The following is a 20,832-nucleotide window of genomic DNA, read 5'->3' as shown; positions in this document are numbered from 1 at the left end:
TTCCATCAATTTAACTGAAGGCCCCTGCTATAAACTACAAATCAGGGGTGCCTGGGTGGTTCAGTCGACTAAGCGTTTGACTCTTGATTTCACCTCAGGTCATGATCTCTCAGTCATGAGATCAAACCCTGTGTTGGGCTCTGCACTGAGTGCCAAGCTTGCTTGGGTTCTCTCTACCACCCCTCTCTGTCCCTCTGCTGCTCGTGCACATGTGTGCTCTCTTTCTCTCTCTCTCTCAAATTAAATAAATAAACATTAAAACAAACTACAGATCATAAATTAAATATCCTGTGCAGGCGGGAAGCAAAACTTGGGGCAGTCTTCTTAGCTAACTTAACAGTTACTATGAACTTGTCAGACTGTCCGAAGAGCTTAAGACTTGATTTCCAGAACTTAGTCATTTCAGAGACAGATGACTTTATGGAAGCAGGCCGCTTACCTCAGAATATTGTAATTAAGGAATAATTAGAATAATTCTACAAGAATGGGAATTGATTTACATGGTAACTATTTTTAACTGTGATATTTATAGTTCATATTTTTATGACTATCCTGATTCTAGGACAAAAATACTTTATACAAGTACTTAGTGTTATACTCAGTATGTCCAAAACTGCGTATAAGATGTTAACCATTGTTTTTATGTTAGTCCTAGAATATGAGGCAAGTTCCTTACATGAAAGTACTTTCCTAATGACACAAGCAGCTAATCATGGTAATGATCATCCACGAAAATTAATTTCATCTGATTGTCCCATAATTGATACACTTACCAATAAAATTATAACACTGATAATATTCACCACACAGGTTGTTTTATTTGAAAACTTTTCCTAAAGATGGGACTGATGTTACTACAGTTACCAATACAAATCACTGCAGCTTTTCAGAGAAGCCATATAATCTACAATCCTGCTGACAGTATGACATTCCAGGAAATAAGTGGTTATACTTTTACCCTTAACTAAAAGAGGAAAATGGTCTTCTGCCGGCAGAACTAACTACGCTTTGTTTTTGTGTAAACTTGGGCTATTTTGCTATCATGGCTCTCAGACAGTTGAGAAAGAGACTTATAAAAGTTGCCAAAATTACTCAAATTGTGCCCTCCCCCACCCCGGTTTCATGAATGTATGTCAAAGTACTATTACCATATGCTGTATGCTTAGAGAAAGAAAGGATTCTGCTGTCTAGAAAGAGTCTTGACTTCATTTTAAGGGTTTAACAGTCAATTGATGGATTTTCCAGCTATGCCTCATATATCAACTATTTCTGTAAGATTTTGATTGTTTTTTCTTCTATTACAGCAATTCTGGCATTTCTACTCCACTTAACATGGACTGATACTGTTTTTGTTGTTGTTGTGGTTAAGTTTCCAAACACCATAGAGTGTTACATTACTCTTCCTGGTAGTACTACAAATGGCCTAATTATTTTTCACACCAGCATGCCCAGCCAGGGAGGTGTATAGGCACAATGGAAGAACAGATTTCATCTCAAAAGGTCTAGCTGCAGGACCTCACCAGTATGTACCAGCTGGAATGGGAACATGTGTATGGGACTGCATTCTAAAGGTTCAGAATAAAAGGGGCAGGACTTCAAGCTGGATAAAGGAGTCTCTCAATGTGGGAGTGTTCCTCTACAATAGAGCATTTAACACATTATCAGGAACCTCAGAAGATCATGCTACTAACACTTGACAGCATTCTGAAAACTTGAATAAAGAAAGATTCGTGTTAAGTGAAATGGAAATGCCAGAATCACTGTGACAGAGGAAGCGATGAAAATCTCACAGAAGTAGGCACAATAGAGTTGCTATATTAGGGACAGCTAGAAAATCCATTAGTTGACTCTGTTCTGCGAGAGGATGCAAAGGATACTCCTCTCAAAAAAGCAATGAAAAACTGGCAAGAAGGACACCATCATTGGTGAGCAGCTCTTCTCTGGAGGTTACGTCTAAGGGTAGGAAATGGCTAACAGAATGAGTACTCTGACAGCAACTGGAATTACGGAATCTCAAGATGATAGAGACCATGTGGCAGCACTTAACCACTGAAGCAATGTGGGTACAATTACTCCAACACTGAAGTTGCAGCCAAGGGGCTTGACCTACAGAGAGCTATCAAATGGTTAATATAGCATGACCTCTCTAGAGACAAGATGGATTATCAGATAAAATGGGTATGACTCAACCAATACAATCCAAAGAAATCAAGAATGGAGGATCAAGAGATGGGAGGACAAATGCTCCCATAATGAGTCATAATCTTTTGCCTCATTTCTGGACTCACACCAGTTTTCAAAGGGAAAACTCACTGATTAGAGAGAGCAAGTCCGCAGGAGAAAAATCCTGCAACATCCTAGCAATGGTCTATGGCAACATTTCCCCAGCCTCTAACTAAAAGGATCTATAGACATTTATTTGGGAAGATGTACACTGGGCAGAACTGTCCAAATATTCTAAAGACTACTGGACTAGAGTCCAAGTTGGTATGTGTACCCAACGACCTGGGTATGAAGCAACATCTTGGTGCCCTGTTAGAGTATGGATGTACAAGGCCAATTAAAAAAAAAAAAATGAAGTCCTGGACCAAGACTGGCTCACAGAGAGTCTACTGGTCCACAAAGCCACCAGAGTTAATTTCCCTGGTCCCTAATTGTGTAATTGGAGTGAACATATCTTGTATATTTGGAGGAACTCCATTTATTGGCTTCCTAGTCTGCTGTGTAAGAGCTAGCACAGAGAGGAAACCCACATGAAACCCCACACCATCCTCTCAGTCATATCTAAATCAAAACCAATGCCACATTCTCAAAAGTAATAGGTATTAGGTGATATTAAATGATTAATTTTTTTAAGTTATAATAATGGTATTGTATTTACATTTTTTAAAGTTATTATCTCTTTACATGCCACCCTAAAAGACTACAAGAAGCAGTGGTGGTGTTCCCCAAAATATCTCCATTTAGTTCACGTGTGGAGCTCCTACAAAACCAGACATCACATTGGACAATAATGCTGGACTACCGGAAATTCAACCCAGTGTATCTAAATGCAGCTACTGTACCAAATTGGGCATCTTCTGGCCTTGAGTGTATGACATGCAGTCACTAATGTGACAAATGAATTCTTTTCCATACCTTCTGGAAAGGGAATCAAAAATTGTTTACATTCACTTGGTAGAGTTAACAGGGCTTTTAACCCTCTGAATCCTATCCAAATGTAGTACAAAGGGACCTGAACCATTTGAACATTCTGAAGAACACCACTTGATATCGATCACATTATGTCAAAATGGATGAGCAAGAAATGGCAAGTACACCAGAGGGTACAGTAGGTGGGGCTCCTGGGTGACTTAGTCGGTTAAGCATCCGACTTCAGCTCAGGTCATGATCTCATGGTTCATGAGGTTGAGCCCCATGTCAGGTTCTCTGTGCTGACATCTTGGAGCCTGGAACCTGCTTTCGATTCTGTGTCTCCCTCTCTGCCTTTCTGCCCTTCCCCTGCTCACACTGTGTGTGTGTGTGTGTGTGTGTGTGTGTGTGTGTGTGTGTGTCTCAAAAATAAATAAACATTAAATTTTTTAAAATAAGACAGAAGGTGGGGAGATAACCACTATGAGAAATCAGAGATCCCACACATCAGTGAAGCATCTGGGGTTAGTGGTTAAGAGCATGCTAGAATATCCTATCCAATTTAAAGGAAAGACGATTGCATTTCACAAGTTTGACTACTAGCAGTGAACCACAGCACTCAGTAGGCCTCTTTGGGTTCTGGAGGCAGCATACTCTACACTGAGGAATACTGTCCTGATCCATCTACTGGATGACATTAAATGCTTCTAGCTTAGAATGGAGCCTAGAGCAGAAAACAACTCTGGACCAGGTGCAGTCTGCAAAGAAAGTAGGTCCTGTCAGTTGGGCCATACAACCAAGAAGACCCCATGCTACTAGAGATATTAGGCAGGAGAGGAGATACCCTCTGGAGTTTATGGCAAACACCACCGAGAGAATTGCAACACAGATTGGATTATGAAACAAGGCTGTGCAGAAGAGAACCGTGTATCTCTCAAAAAACCGCTCTTCTACTCCTATGCTGTGCTGGAAGAATGCCTGACTACAAATCACCAGGAGGTCGCGACCCTGGCCCTGTCGGATCACTAAGCCATAAGGCTGGGTGGACCCAGCTGCCATCCATCATCACATTTAACTGGGACCATCTGGGATCCAGCATGAGCGGTTTGAAAGAGCACAAGTACAACATATGGGTGGGCAACTCAGACTCTCTACATCATCTCTTATACATCGTACCAGGTCTCTTTTTTTTTAAGTTTATTTATTTATTTTGAGAGAGAGAGAGTGAGTGAGAAGGGGAAGGGGAGGGAGACAGGGAGAGAGAGGATCCCAAGCAGGCCCCGGGCTGCCAGCGCAGTGCCCAAAGCAGGTCTCGAACTCATGAACCATGAGATCATGACCTAAGCCAAAACCAAGAGTACAACGCTCATCCGAGCCATCCGGGCACCCCCACCCCCACCGCCAAGCCTCTCATCTGACTCACACCTATGGAAATAAGGAAGTCCCTAATGATCATCTGAAAGAGACAGGAAAAAGCTGAAATTGGTTTGCAGATGGGTCAACTTGGCATATGAGTCCACGGCAAACATGTACTACTGCTTCCCTAAAGCCTACTCAGCCCACTCCGGAATGGCCCAGAGAAATGTAAATAGGAAGAAATCCTCCCAGTCAACATTACTTCAGGTAGAGCATCTGGTGACCCACTTTGTGTGAAAAGATAGGTAGCCTGATATATGAATACATAATGACTTACAGGCAATGGTGAATGGCTTGGCTAGTTGATCAAAGACTTGGAAGCAAAGAGGGAGGTGTGGGGAAGAGGCATATGGATGCACATATGAAAGTAAGTATAAGGAGTGAGGATCCCTATATTACATATTAATGCCCACCAGAGAGCACTCAGTTTGTAAGAACTAAAAACTCAGACATAGTAACTCAGACTGCACACTGTCATGAGCCATCCATGGACTTCTGTCCATGTACCACCATGATACCAGTGATGAATGTTGTTTGGATCCAACATTAAAGGATTCTAAAACTGAGCTGGCTACTGCCCCTGCTGAATGTCTAACCTTCCAGCAAAAGATTCCAAGGCTGAGCATCCAATGTGGCACCATCCCTCAAAGGGGATGGGCTTCAGTCAGCCCAGAAGAAGGGAAAGGTAAGCCCATACCCAGAACATATGTTGATTCTAGTCAAGATAAGTTGCTGCCCCTTCCACAGTGGAAAGGATTCAGTGGGATCAATTTGCCATCAAGCAGCTGTTGACTGGGCTTCAGCTGACACCACCATATAAAGGCTGACAGAGTGTGTGACCCACCAACACTGGATCCTGCATAACATTGTGTCAGACTGGAGAAACTATTTTCCAACAGTGGAGGTGCAGGAGTGAGCATACAGCCATGAAATACACTGGTGCCATCACATCCCACAGCATCCAGAAGCTGCAGGCCTAAAAGAGAGATGGAATGGCTTTTGAAGGTGTTAACAGACACTAGCTTTCAGAGGACACCCTATGAGCACCATCCTCCAGTCTCATTGTACTCACTAAATCCAGGATCATTTCGTGGTGTTTTTGTTTCCAGGGTAAAATATACGGACACAGAACCCAAGGAGTAAGACTAGGAGCAGCCATGCCTACCATCATCCCATCGGCCTGCTTGGGGAATTTATGTTTCCCATCCCCAGAACTCTGGGCTCTGAGGGTCTGAATCCCATGTGGGGAACATCCCCACCACAGGACATAATAGGAGGCCCTTAAACCTTAAACTACCACTGCAACTACTGACGCTGAGATCTTTGTGTCAAGAGAGTAGCAGGCACAGGAAGGAGTCACAATTTTGGCAGGAGTAATTGATCCTGATCGTTAAGTGGAGGTACAGTTGTCATTTAACAATACAGGCAGGAAGAATATATCTGGCACCCAGATTACCCACTGGGGCATCCTTTCTGCAGTTCAACTCCTCCCTCTGCACAACCCTAGGGCCTTCATAGTGAAGGCATTTCTGAAGAAAGAGCAACAAGGACCAGACTGACCAAGCACTGCATTAGCTACGACTACCAGGACACTGACCATGCCGAAGACTAGGGAACAGTGGCAGTAGCAAAGTGGCCCTACAGATGAGACGCCGAGTGACTTAACCACTGGGGCCTGCAGTGCACTACTTCTGAGCCCTCACCCCCATGTCCCCTTTCTTTTTTTTTTTTAAACCACTTTATTGAAGTATGATTGACATACAAAAAGCTGTACGTATTTAATGTGTAGAACTTGATGAGTTTGGAGATAAGTATACACTTATGAAACCATCACCACAATCTATGCCATAAACATATCCATCACCTTCAAAAGTTTCCTCCTGCCCTCATTAGTAGGTATTATTTTGTGATAAGAACCTTAACATAATATCTAACCCTTTAGCAAAATTTTAAGTCTACAATACTGTGGTACTCTGTACTCTGTGGTACAGATCTCAAGGATTCATTTCGTCCTGCATAACTAAAACTTTGTTCCTTTTGACTAATACTTCCCCATTTCCCTTCCTGGATGAATCTGGAGGACATTAATGCTCAGTGAAATAAGCCAGACACAGAAAGACAAATACTATATGATACCACTTATATGAGAAACTAAAAACAGTCAAACACATAGAAGAAGAGAGCAGAATGCTGACTGCCCTTGTCTCTTTTCTTGATACTCAGCCAAGGACAAAAAGAAAAGCCAGGCTTCCAGCAGCTCCATTGTCAGGGGCTCCATGGAGAGGCTTGATTTCTTTGCCCTGGTTGTATTACCCACTCTACACCTCCTCATTGATCCTCCTGAAGCTAAGGGCAGAAGATTCCACTGTTATAGCAAACACAAACTGCCTAACCAGTGCATATATCCTTACTCTTGAACTTCCATTCCTTGTTCCTAACCTTGCAGTGTCTCTTGATAGCTGACCCCAGGGCACACACATTTTCAGATGAGTGGAGAATGGTGCTTTAAGGTGGTAAGGGAACATCTCCCATAATCCCAAGTCAGTTTTCTCCATTATTTTGATTTTATCTCCATTATTTTTCTCTAATGCCTTTCACTATTCATATAATATCTCAACCATACCCCCATAGGATGGTTTTAACCATTTTCTCCTTTTTGCAATAAAAAAAAAATTCTATTAAATATACTTCCTTTAGTTGTATATGTCTCAAATATCGTACCATAAGTTCATTTTAAATTCACTTTTAACAATATTCATTAAAGAGTAGTTTTTGGGGCACCTGGGTGGCTCAGTCAGTTGGGTGCCTGACGTCAGCTCAGGTCATGATCTCACAGTCCATGAGTTCGAGCCCCGTGTAGGGCTCTGTGCTGAGAGCTCAGAGCCTGGAGCCTGCTTCGGATTCTGGGTCTCCCTCTCTCTCTGCCCCTCCCTTGCTCATGCTCTGTCTTTCTCTGTCTCAAAAATAAATAAAAACATTAAAAAAGAAAGTAGTTTTGACATTTTCCCATTTAATTAATGTTATGCTCTTTAATTTACTTAAAGATAATAGTATATATGATTTACAGACAAATAATCTGTAATGATGTGACATGTTGGTTAGCAAACTGGAAGGTATCAAAAACGCAGACCAAAATTTAAGTAGATATCGTTGTATTAACAATTGCTTTCAATATTTGATGTTTGAAAGTTGAGAATTCTGAGTTTCAAAAAGTTAGCTCATTTATTTTTATAACTTTTATATGTTTCTAAATGAAGAAACAAAAGATAAGGTCTCAAATTATGATTTACAAGCAGATTTTCACAATTACCACACTGCTCAGTTTGGATGCTTGGTTCCTTCAAAAACGAAAGGTCCAATTAGCCAAAATCATGAGTATATTTTTTTCTTTGCCTGTCAATTTTTTCAAGTACTAAGCGAACTTTGATTGAATAAAATGTATAGATGCGGTAAACGTCAGTAAGAGATAGGTTTGCAGAATAAGTATGCATCTTTCTTTTCATCATTGAATGAATATAGTTTTACATTAAACAGTATGTGCTAGATCAATCCCACTGCCTCTCCAGACCCAATATCTTTCTTTATCCCATGTCTCATTGTAAAGAGTTCATTTTTATGGATTGCTTCAACAGTTTCTACTGGTTTCTATTGGATTTGGCCATTGGAGATATATTGAAGGTGAGTGGAGTTGGGGTATTTATTCCCCCCAGCTGGTAGGTCACCTGAGCTAAGTCTTGTGACTAAAGGTTACAGCTCGTGTGAACGGGTTCTCTCCATCTCCTCACCTCTTCAGACGTGACGTGACCATGGCTCCCTGCTGAGTTCTTCACTATTCCTTGTGGTTTCTCTATACTCTGCTCACACTTTTTAAATATTCTCTCTGTTAAATACTCATCAAATTACATGATTTAAGGTTCAGTGCCATCTCTTTTCTGACTGAACCCTAACTCTTATGTAATATGAGACTATGAATGAAAACAATGTGAAATGATATAATGTTCATAAACATGGGGACAGTCAGCAAATGTTAAAGCACGGAGCAACTGAACCATGAGCTCTCTCATCTGATATCCATTAAGTGCCACACACGCTCAGCCAAACACATATTCAAGGCTCAAGAGAAAGGCAGCCCAAATATTTACTTTATTCTGATTTTTTAAACTAGAAACTAAAACCACAAACACTCTTTAACTATAAACACTCCCTAACAACCCCAAACTTTTACAAACTACCAGATGAAACAAAAAGTTTTGCTAATTGAAGTGATTATCTTTCACCCCATCCCAATGGATAAATTATGAATAACGTATAAGGGACATGTGTGTATTGGGGATGTGTGTGTTGGTTTAGAATCCCTGGATATTTAAGAGTGTACATCCCTACTGATGAAAATTAGGCATAGCACCAGAGTTTGAAATTGATTTCTAGTCACCTAATCTGTAAATGGAAATACAGCCACTAACTTTCCTCTAAACCTGACTACAAGCCAGTATCCAAAGGATTATTTACTGTCCAGCAAGAGACACACAGGTCGAAGACCATCCCGTCCCATCCCATCAGTGCTTGAGTCTCTGAGAATTTGTGAGTAGCTGGATTATACACAGGGACTGGATATAGTAGTTCATTATTATGGGAACATTATGTGAAGAGTTGGGATCACTGACTTCTCAGCTAATAGCTACCATGTGCAGAGAGCTTCGAGCACTCCAAGACTGCCACCTGAGAACGGAAGCGGAGAAGGAGACATGGCCACAGCAATTCAGGGTACGGGGAGTCCAGTCTTCCCCATTTGGTTGATCATGCCAACAGAACATAAGACCAGAAAATGGAGCATAATGTGACACTAGGGAACACCTGTCCCAAAATACAACGTTTATTGATTTTCTTTTAATGTAATTCTTCCAACTCTACTATGGCCTGAAAGTTATTGCGATAGTACCAGCTACTAGAATGTCCAGTGAAGATATGCTTGCAAGGCAAAAAGCTTGATCGTCCAGATCCTTCCTACCTTTCACATCTCTAACTCAAAGTTGGCTGTGCCTGTCTACCAGTTTCTTGCACATCCCTCTCTCTCTCTCTCTCTCTCTCTCTCATGGGAAAGTTGTAGACAGTCTACAATCCACTAAGCAAGAGAAAGTCCACAAGCCCCAAGACACCATCAGAAAGCGTAGGGTAGATGGAGCCAATGAAGGAAGGTCATGAAAGAACAGAGGACTAACCTGCTTCTTCCCAACCACTTAAAATGGCTAAGAATAAGAATCGTTTTACTTCCTCCTCCTCCTCCTCTTCCTTTCACCTCCTTCCCTTTTCAACCTATTTCATCTCGCCTCTTTACAGGCTAGAAAGGAACCAGCTACAAGTCACTGTGAACTGAGGAGATAATCCAATTACAATGGAAGGCCATACCCTGGAAGCAAAGGTATGTAGCCTTCCAAAGAAAAACTTGGTAACTGAGGCTACAGGCAAAACAGCAAAATTAATCTTTTTCCAGGCCTCACTCACCGTCAATATCCCTACCTCAGATAGCCAATATTCAGCACCAGGCAAAACAGCAAAATTAATCTTTTTCCAGGCCTCACTCACCGTCAATATCCCTACCTCAGATAGCCAAGATTTCCTTGTATCTCTCTATGGTGAAAAGTGCTATACTGGTCAGTTCATCCCAGCATGTGATCCAAAAAAGTCATATGAATAAACAAACAAATTAGGAATTAATTGATGAGTAAAATATTCCCCCCAATTATCTTACTTTACCAAAGCAGAACTTCCCTTTACTGAGTTCAGCTTACTATTGATTAATCTGTGGGGCGCCTGGGTGGCTCAGTCTGTTAAGTGTCCAACTTTTGATTTTGGCTCAGGTTATGATCTCATGATTCTTGAGTTCCAGCCCTGTGATGGTTCTCTGCTGACAGTGTGGAGCTTTCTTGGGATTCTCTCTCTCTCCCTCTTCCCCTCCCCACCACTCACATTCTCACTCCGTCTCAAAACAAATAGAGAAACATCTAAAAAAAATCTTTGTAGTGTGATTCACCACCAGTTTAACCTTCCCAGAGGGTCCTTTTATTCCTAAAGTAGATCTCTGTACAATGAAAAGAGCCATAACCCAAATCTGCTGGGGTCACTAACATGTGGCATCGAGGGAGTTTCACAGCATGTGGTCTTAGGACCCACCCCCACCTTCCTTTTCCCAGCGGCCCTGCACCCCAAGAGGCCTTTCACAGGTCACACCAAGAGACAGAGTAGACATAAATAGCCACAGATGAGGAAGCCATCTCTTTCCAGGAACCGGAATACATTTCTTGCCTCTGTGTCGTCCCTCCTGTGTTGAGTTCTGTTCAACACAATAATGTGTCAACAAAAATAGTGCTGCTCAACAACCCACTGATGTTCTGCTGCTGAGCAAGGAGTGTGATGGACCAGCAGTCCTCAGAAGGGGGTTGTCACAAAATAGGAAGTGTTATTTTTTTTTTTTTAGCCATCGACAAGGAAATTCACTGTAAAAGTGTATCCATCTGTCGTAAAAAGTGCTACTACCGGTATTAAGACCCCTGACTCTTGCAGTGAGTTCCACAACGACTAAAACCCCTCCTAAGGAAAGGGACCTGGAGATATAAAGCCTTTCAGAAATGAAGACACGTACTGAGCACTGGATTCGGGTGACAGGATGTATCTACCTGGGGCGTTTGTAAAGGCCTGGGGAGACTCCTACGGTGGCCATGGGGTGCCGGGCCCCTTACCTTACCACACTGCTTACATTTTCCCTCCTGCCGACGCCTGTGCACCCAGTGATGACGCACAAAGTTCTGTGGGAAAACAAAAGTAAAAGAGTACGTTTAAATTTGCAAAGCCCACTATTAGTTTTTTAAATGTTTAAGCATATAGATTTCCTTAAACTATAACCTAAGCCCGTATTAGCACAATACCAAACACGTGTATGTATGACTTGTTTGACAATAAATATCAATCCACTTGGAAAACCCGAAGCTACCCCCATGCCCCGAGATCTTCCGTATTTGTAGAAATCATGAATCGTGTCCTCCCTCCACGTCTTCCTCGTGGCCACATTGTGAAGCTCTTCCTCCATTTTCTTCCTAGTAAAATGCTGTGCAGATGTGGGAGGTGACTGAAATGCCATCAGAAAAGTGAAAGGTGAAGGGAAGATGAAACCCCATCTATTTTTAAAAACAAATATGTACTGAATGCTTTATATATGCCAGGCAGGCACTGTATTAAACATCCACGCTAGGAAGAACTTTAAGAAATTAAATTCTCAGAAAAAAAAAAAAAAAAAAAACCAGATCTCCTCATTCAGGACACAGAGGATGAGAATCTTTCACTCGCAAAAGTGAAGGCAAAGAAAAAATGAAGGAGAAAGAGGATGAAGACAGCAAGAGATGTGGGCCCATTGTGACGTTTTTTGCAATGACATTGTGTTTCAACTGTCCTTGGGTTCTCTAAACAAGATCAGCTTTCAAGGTCTATTCTTATCTTGGGCCCTAGGAAACAATGAGAGCCCTTTTCCTCCCAAATAGACAGTCACTCCTCGGGCAGGGAGTCAAGGAGACCCATTACCACTGCTGTTAGGATATATCATAGGAGAGAAAGTTGTCTTCAGGCCCAATGGTATCGATAATCTTACATACAACTCATCCCTCTTATACCAATACACCTAAAATACTTCTTTTTTCCTCCTGTCCTTTTCTGAGAAAACACCCTTGAGCCTATATTAACATGTCCATCATCAGGCCACAACCCATTTTTTCCCTTTGAAAGGCCCTCTAATATATATCCAGTCATTCAGCAAATACTTAACTAGATGTCTACTATCTGGAAGGCACTGTTTTAAGTACACAGGTATACAGGAAATAGATCCCTGTTAGGAAAAACAAATGTTATATCAACACATGAAATCCAGAGTGACAAAACTACCTCTGACAAACATTAGCATTATCAGTTCTAAAACGCCACCTCTGTTTCTCTTCATAATGTCAAATCAATTCAAGCTAAAGCTTAAACAAAGAGCCTGGAGGAATAATGGTGTTTTGAATGTAATAAGATATAAAGAAGCATAACGGTCCCACTAATTAGTCTAATTTTTGTCTTGCTTTCCCCACTGAGGCAATTTAATTAACACAAGGACACAATTCTCATATTGTTCTCAGAAAGAAGCTAGTAATAATATTCTTGAGTACTAACTGTGTGCCTGGCACTTTTAAGATACTTTAAGTGTAATAATTATTTTAATTTTCATGAAAATTTTTATCAGTAGAGATGCCAGTCAGTATGTACCAGAAAAATCCCATTTGTTGTGAAAATACTGAAATATTCCTATATTTGTTGATAAATTAGTTTAGTTCCCCCACCATCCTCCTGGCTCCTCCCCGAATGCCACAGCACCTCACCCTACCCCGTCAACACTGGAAGCCATTTCTACCCCCCTTACTATTAATCAACTAGAATGTTCGTTTTTGACATAAAAGGTCTCCAGGATCCTCCTCCAATGAGCGCTCTTTTGAAAACAAATCACGTTGCCTGAGCAAACCCAGAATCCTGGGCTGTGCTCAACTGGTGGTGGTTGCCTGTATGAACTTCAATATCATACAAACGATGCTGGGTCCCATGGTTGGCTGTGGCTTCCAGGAGAGCGGCAGCAAGTCAGAAATCTGCCCAGTTATCAGTGCCCAAAGTACCCACTGGGGCTGAAGTTGCTGGACCCTGCTGGCCCTCCAGCCCACTGCCTAAGAATAGGGCTGGGGAGGACTGGGCCAGTTGCCAACTACACCCTATCTCAATTCACAACACCATAGAGCACATTACCGGAGGTTTTTACCTGAATTATCACGATCACCCTCCTTTCACAAATTACAAAGCTAAGGGATTGAGCAGATACTTCAGATGTAAGGGTGAGAACAAGGATTCCAACCCAGGCAGGCTGGCAAAGGAGCCTATGCTCTTAACCACCATGTTGCTGTGCCTTTCCTCTGCTCCGAAAGCTCAGGATCAAGCTCCTTCAGTAAATGATTTCAATGACAGTAGTCGAAACACTGAATATACAAAAACATCAGTACTATAAGAGAGAAAATTTTACTGTAATTGCTGTTAGTTTAGCAAAAGCTGTGGGAGAATGAACAATATCATTGATGGTAGAGAAATTTTCCACTTACGGAGATTATACATCACCTAATGACTATCAATTTAAGGAGGGAAATGTTGGAAGAATTTGATGCAATTGCCTATGAAATCATGGCTGACTCATGGGGTTATTTAGCTAGTGACAGCTCTAATCAAAAGATTAAACCAACAATTTCCAGGAATCAACAATTATTTAGAAATTATAAGACTGACTTAATGAATCATTTATGGTTGCAACATGTGTCATTCGGTACACAGATTTATAATACCATGTAGTTTAACCTACTTAGGGAACAGAAAGGAACATTTTTAAATTGTTTATTTAAATATTAACATATGACTCAAAGTTGTGAAATATTTTTAATATCATTTTTCTAGAAAATAGGCTGCAAATTAAGACACAGATAAAGTAACTTAAACAAAAGCACTACTTTAGAAGAAACTGAGTAACTGTCTCCCATCCATAGCTCTGATTTGAGAGGTCAAGCATCCTTTTATTAACAGGTCTTCACAGGCCTAAAAGAAACTTCTTGTGCTGCTGCTTTAATATAGTTTGAACAAACATCCAAAAACACGTGTTGAGTGGAATGGAATTGCCAACCTAATTTTTGATGATTCAATCATGTAGTTGCCACTTGGGAGGGTTATCAATCACGATATCAATCAGAGGGGGAAGAAAAAACAATTTCTACAGAATCACTTCTCTTTTCTAACCTTCATTACCAAGCACCTTCATTTTTCACACTATTTCCTTTTGGCTATTTTTCACATCTCCTAAATTATGGAACTGAAATTAGACTCAGGATCCTTCTACTACAAATACGAGTGTTGACATACTGCTGTTAATATAGCAAAGTAAGGCTTCTAACACCATGACATCCTTGTATTATTCGTCGATAATCTCTGAATTATTCATATACTATCTCCAAGCAATGGGGAAGGAAAGGACTATTACTTATGGGTATTCAAAATCTGTGATACATCACTTCAGGGTTTATAATTCAGTATCATTAGCAGACATACATAACACAATTGCTCACTTATTTTTCAAACGACAAGTTTAATGCCTAACATTATTCACAGACTGCTTGAAAGAATCTTAGAAATTATAACCGAATCCAGATAGCTTATATCTTAGAAAACTGAGGTCCAGAAAGATTCATCTTAGAGGTGTTCAACCAACATGCATTAAAAAACTTCCATAGGTCAGACATTCCACAAAGCATAAGGTACTGTGGTTAACAATCCCTGCCCTAGATCCCTGAACTAGAGATACCCAGCGTGGAAAGAAGCAGAAATATCATTTGAACCCAAGCCAAACTATTTCTAAAGTGACTGTTCTTTCATTTACATTCAGTAAACTACCTAAGGTCCCTTAATTAAGAATTTCAAATGAGTCATGCCTACCGTAAGTTTCATCTTCAAACTGTCCTCTTACAACAAGAGTTCTTAGGCATTTGGGGAGAAATTAACTCGTTTATAAATGCTTTTAGTCAACAGACAGTCAACAAATCACACCCTTTGTGTCCTGGTACAATGAGTTTGGGACGAATTCCCTGAGTGACCTCCCAAGGCTTACACTTTGGGGGGGGGGGGCGGTGACAAACAAGCAAGTGAGTAATATCCATAAACAATTATGACATGCAAAGTACTCTGAGGGGGCAGAACAAGGTACTTTGATAAAGAACAATGTGCAATCTATTTAGAGGAGATCATTAAGGAAGACCTCAGAGGGGATGATATTGGAGCTGAGGCCTGACTCTAAGAAACGGTTAGCCATAAAGAGACTTCTAGTACAACAGTGAAATACATAAATATCTGTGGGGAATACCTTGGTCCATGCCTCAAGAAGTAAAAGAAAGTCCACATGGCAGCTGGATGGGTTTGAAGAGGTGTGCTTGAGCAAGACTGCACAGGCCTTTTCATAAAGAATTGGGCTTTATTCTAACTGCTGTGAAAACCAGTGGAACAATTACAGGATCCGATTTCCATTTTAAAAATCACTCTCTCCAATTCGGATGGATTGAAGGGGAAAATCAAGGAATCATGAAGAAGCCAATGTAGTAGTCAAGAGAGGTCATGGTGTCCTAGTCTAGGGTGCTAAAGACAGAAACGAAGAGAAGTAGATGGTTTGAAATCTGCTTTATAAACAAAATTGATAGGGTTGGCAAAAGAATTAGGTGTGTGGAATATATGAGCGAAGGAATCAACGATCCCCCAGTCTTTTTGACCGAGGAGCTGGATCAGTAGCCATCTCATTTTCTGAGGTGTAAAAAAAATTGAAAAACAAAGTTTTTGTGGTGATGTTAATAAATAGTTTGGTTTTAATGTGTTACATTTGATGTGACTGTGATATATTCAGCGGACATGCCAAACAGAACGCCAAGAAGTGTGGACTGGAACCACTACGTTAGGAGTCGTCAGCCCAGACATCAGTTTCAAAGCCATGAAACTGGATGAGTTCTCTCAACAAGAGTGGCCTGAGAGAATACATGACCAAATACCAAGCCCAGAGAAATACACAGAAATCAGGGGGATTGAATAATGAAAGAGAGTGGGGAGGACTATCCAATGAAATAAGAAGAAATTAGGAAAGAGGTCAAGGTCAAGGCAGGAGAGAATTTTAAGAAGGGGATTTGAAAATATTTGAAATATATTTGAATGTGAATAATTTGAATATATCTGAAAGATTAAATAAGAAGAGAATGGAAAAATAGCTAATGGATTTGGTACGTGAGAGATGTTGAAAAAAGCAGTTTCAGTGAATAGATAGAGTGGTAACCAGATCAGAACAGGTTAAAATGACTAGGAGGTGACATAATCAAAACAATTATATAGACGACACTTTCTGGAAGTCTAGCAGTGAATGCAAAAATGAGAATCGAACAGCAGCTAAGACACAGTTGGTGGTTAAGGAATATTTTCATTCATTTATTTTAAGATGGGAGATGTCAGAGCATGTTCGCGGTGATGGAAATAATCTAGAGGAGGGGTGAAAGAGGTAAAAATTTAGGAATGAAAAATATATCAAGCCCTTGGTACAAAGACAAAAGGTGTTCAAAGCACTTATGGAGGAGGGTCTGGCTTCACAGAAGAGAAATGATACCACTATTAAAAACTAAAACAATATATAACCCCTTGCAGTAGAAAATGGTGCACAACAATTACCACTATCTATTTAGAGAAAGAGAGAAATTAAAGGACGGGGAAGCTAAGACTGGACATATGGATCCCCTGATTGGAAATTCACTAAGTTCTTGTTAAAAACACAAAACTATTCCATCTACGGTCCTAAAGGAATCTTCTCCTTCATTAGAGTACTTACTGAGCTATCTTCTGGCCAATGCTATAGTGCACTTGGGTGGCATTAAGGGTACCCACAAGCCTATCATTTTTCTTGCACTCTCCTCACCTTATGTATGACCCATACCCTTCCTATTGCTGATACAATGGCCAAACACAGTGGGAGAGGACAAGGGACAGGGACAATTATTCTTCCTCTCTCCACAACCTCCACTCCCAACGTACTCCGTTTCGTGTTTTCTCCTAATCTTCCTGTATTAGTAACAATGAGATGTCTTTTTTCACACTGTCTTTTTCATTATTTGTCAATAAGATGTCAGGGACTCTCTCCATACTCACAGTCTGTACTCACACGGCTTCTTTTCCTTTTCTACACATTCATCTATTCTCACAATTTTACTTACTGCATGCTGACGATTCACAAATGTCTTACCTCTAACCCAAACTCCTTCTTAAGCTCCAAACACACATACCCACTCAGCTGTCTACTGGGCATCTCCAGCTGGGGCCTCAAGGACACCACGCACTTGAAAATCCTACAACTAAACTCATCAACTCCCCAACCCATTCTCAGGTCAACTCATTTTCCAACATTCCATCGGTTTTCTAGGACAGAAGGCTGGTTTACTCTGGACTCCTCTTTGTGTCCTTAATCCAACCAATTATTACATCCTGTCAACTTTATTTCCTTCAAGTTCCTATCCACTAATTTTCTTCACCCTCAGGATTACTCATAGTTCAGATCACCACCAGAACAGCTCCTTAAGTTCTCTCCATGACTTCAATATGGCTGCTCTTGAACTATATGGTATTCCTTCCACACTGCAGCCAAAGTAATATAGTCTGCTTAAAATAGTTTAATGTCCCGCCCTCCTGCAAATTACCATGATGATAAAACACTCAACTTGTAATGTGGCTTACAAGGACCTTCATGGCCTACCTCCTGCTTATCTCTTGAATTTCACATCTTACTTGTTATGCTTTCTCACTTTTGTGCTTGTGAGCATGTGCTCTTTCTGTCTAGGAGGCTGTCACTCACCTCCTACTTACCCTCCCTCTAACCACACCTTCACTTAAGATAACTCCTCTGGGTCTCAGTTTACTTGCTACCTCTTCCAGGAGGCCCTTCCTCTGGTGTCTTAACCTCTCTCACCCGTTCATCAGTGCACAGAGCTAGTTTGAGGAGTACACCAGCTGGGAAGGTTTCCAAGAGGACAAACCTATATTTAGAACCGAAAATAATCTCACCAAGAAGGTAAGTGAAATGGAGGAAGTATATTTTACAAAAATGGCATTTCCTCCACTTTCTCTTATTGAAAGCACCATATACAGTGGTAACACCTGGAAAGCTCAACTCTGTTCCAGGGAGGATGGGCTCACTGCAGCCTTTTGTTTTGCCAATTGGAGAGTGCAGTTTGGGGCCAGGAGATAAACTATCCAGGATAACACAGGAGGGCTGAGAACCTCTACTAACTGTCTTACCTTCTCTAACTTTTCAACATGTACTCAGTCTCTTCGAAGAAGAACTAAACAGACAAATTAGGTCTAAACGAAGCTCTTCTCTTATCCTCCCCTCTGCTTACGACTAACAGGGCAATTGCTCTTCCTTATGATTTCCCATTTACCTCTTTGTCTTCACTACTGGGCCGTGAAGTCAAGGACTGAGCACTGAATGTAGTCCTTCCATGGATCTCTCTACCTGTCTACCTACCCACTTACTCACTTATCAGATGAAAACACTGCAATTCAGAAAGATTAGGTGAGATACCTCAAATCATACAGCATCAAGACTGGTATGGAAACCAGTTTGGCTTCAGTGTTCATGGGAATACTCAGTAACTATGCTGCCCCCCTGAATAGCTTCTACCCACTCAAAATTGAAAAAAAATGAAATGAAAATGGACCACAGCACAATAAAATGCCATGTATTTCTTACCTCTTCAGTTCTACCACTGCCTCCTACCTGCTCATTAAAACCTTCATCCCCAGTGCATTTCATGAAAATGCTATAGGGCAATGTACACGTGCTGAGGAGACTGGGAGATTTTACTGGTGGTATTTACGGATGTGTTAATAAGAAACCGAGTGGAATGGATAGAGCTAGACTTTGGTTCTGAATCCAGGCGAATATCTGTTCATCCAGTGAATCAATGGGAAACAAAAGGTGGTATATGAAGTCGAGTTCTGAAACACTCACTTCTCTTGGCGATCTTGAGCCCCCTTCTCGAAATGTTGGTTTACATCTGAAATTAATCTGTCATTTAAAAAGAAAAGTGCATTATATTAGGGATAAGCATCAGACTAGACTGACTGACTTGAACAAATCAACAATGATACACATAGTGAGACTACAAAACAAAAGCCCCACAGTTTAACACTTGAAATCATCACCCCAGATAATCTATAGGGGTCCCAAGTGATCCTATATCTCCAGTCCACGTCTCTTCATTCTCATTGATGAAAGCAACAGATCTTTAAACAATAGTGCTCTTACACTGTAAACTTGAGGAAAAGAGATAAAGAGTAAGAAAAAAACATACAAGGCAGCTGAAATCACGCAGCTATGCTGCAGATTTTAAAAGTAGGGCAACATAAACTTGAGAAATTTTTAATATGATGATGATGACTTCACATGCACAAATTTTTCTTTAAGTCTGCAGTCCTGCCTTTCTTTTAGGTGGGCAGGCCTCCTGGAAACATGGACATCTTCTTTAGCTACTTGATAAGGTGAAGGGAATACAGAAATGAAGGAGGAGGTAAGTAAATGGGGTTGGGACAGCAACAAACAAACAACAACAACAACAAAAAACCCAACAAACTACAGACCGATAAAGAGACAGAGAGAAAAAAAATGTTAATACTCGTCCCCACAAAACACCAGTTGGCAACAACTGGTAATATGTTTGTGAAATAATGCATGTCTCAGGGGATTACAATATTTCAACACATTTACACATAGCAGCTCAAGAACATAGCTAACACAGAGACCCACACATGGCAATAAAGGAGAGGCACGAAAGAGGACAGCGTTTGGCTCATGACTGGAGCCTTCCCGTTCCCACAAACGACCGCTCAATGGACTCTACAGAATCTACTTCTTCTGGAGGCAAGACACCATGGGGATGTCACCTCCGGCCCACCCACACATTCATGCTGCGCAAGCAGAACACCACCCCAAGAAAGGAAGGAGAGCTGGCTTCTGGCCTGGTTGTCTTCCTTGCAGCCACTTTAGGAAAAAGAAACTCACGAACATCAGGCGAATCTAAATGATCATTTTAAAGAGCTTATGGATTTTTTTCCTTAAAAAAAAAATCTTGTGGAATATCCAATGGGTGAGTAACGATGTCTGTCATTGTAAAGAAAATTAGTGTGTGCTAGTCTTTTCTCTCTAACCTGACCATTCCTCCTCCCAAGAGGCAACATAGAATGACACCAAGTTTTCCTTGGGGAAGCAATCGAGCAAATTAACCTTAAGCACTGCTTTTCTGTTACTACTCCAGTAATAATGTTGGTCTTCCAGTTTTTTTAAAGGGCACTCTCTTGAAAAAGGTGGAAATAAGAAAGGACACCTGGTCTTTGAAGTCCAAATACTTGCAGTGTAGCGAACACTACAGCAGGTGGCGGTGTCTCACCTTTTCTAGCTGTTCAATGCAGGCGGTGTGGACGACGATTTTACAGACCGCACACTTCCTCCTGAGGGCCGATTTCTACAACATTCAATTCAAAATACAAGAAGAAATATTAACAGTCTGTTCTGAAGAGTTCCCTGGTAGTAAAGAGAGTATACATAAACAAAGCAAACGTAAGCAAATTTAAAACGTCATCTTAAGCATTCGATAATAGGGCAAA

At 41.0% G+C, this 20,832-nt stretch overlaps 1 protein-coding gene across 7 annotated transcripts in view; it reads right to left on the bottom strand.

The window, feature by feature from the left end:
- Positions 1-20,832, bottom strand: part of DGKI (diacylglycerol kinase iota) — a 435,956-nt gene that overhangs the window by 227,903 nt on the left and 187,221 nt on the right. For 6 of the 7 annotated variants that reach the window (XM_053218037.1, XM_053218038.1, XM_053218039.1 and 3 more), the window contains 3 exons: positions 20,616-20,690; positions 19,181-19,237; positions 11,286-11,351 (listed from right to left, as the gene is read on the bottom strand). In XM_053218037.1, coding sequence (XP_053074012.1) covers positions 11,286-11,351; positions 19,181-19,237; positions 20,616-20,690 — 198 coding nt within the window. The remainder of the gene's footprint in view (positions 1-11,285; positions 11,352-19,180; positions 19,238-20,615; positions 20,691-20,832) is intronic. The other variant, XM_053218041.1, reaches the window with a different exon arrangement.

This window comes from Acinonyx jubatus, chromosome A2, assembly GCF_027475565.1.
Source record: "Acinonyx jubatus isolate Ajub_Pintada_27869175 chromosome A2, VMU_Ajub_asm_v1.0, whole genome shotgun sequence".
Lineage (NCBI taxonomy): Eukaryota > Metazoa > Chordata > Mammalia > Carnivora > Felidae > Acinonyx > Acinonyx jubatus.
Note: the sequence above shows the minus strand (reverse complement) of the source record. Positions and strands in the feature narration are given on the sequence as shown.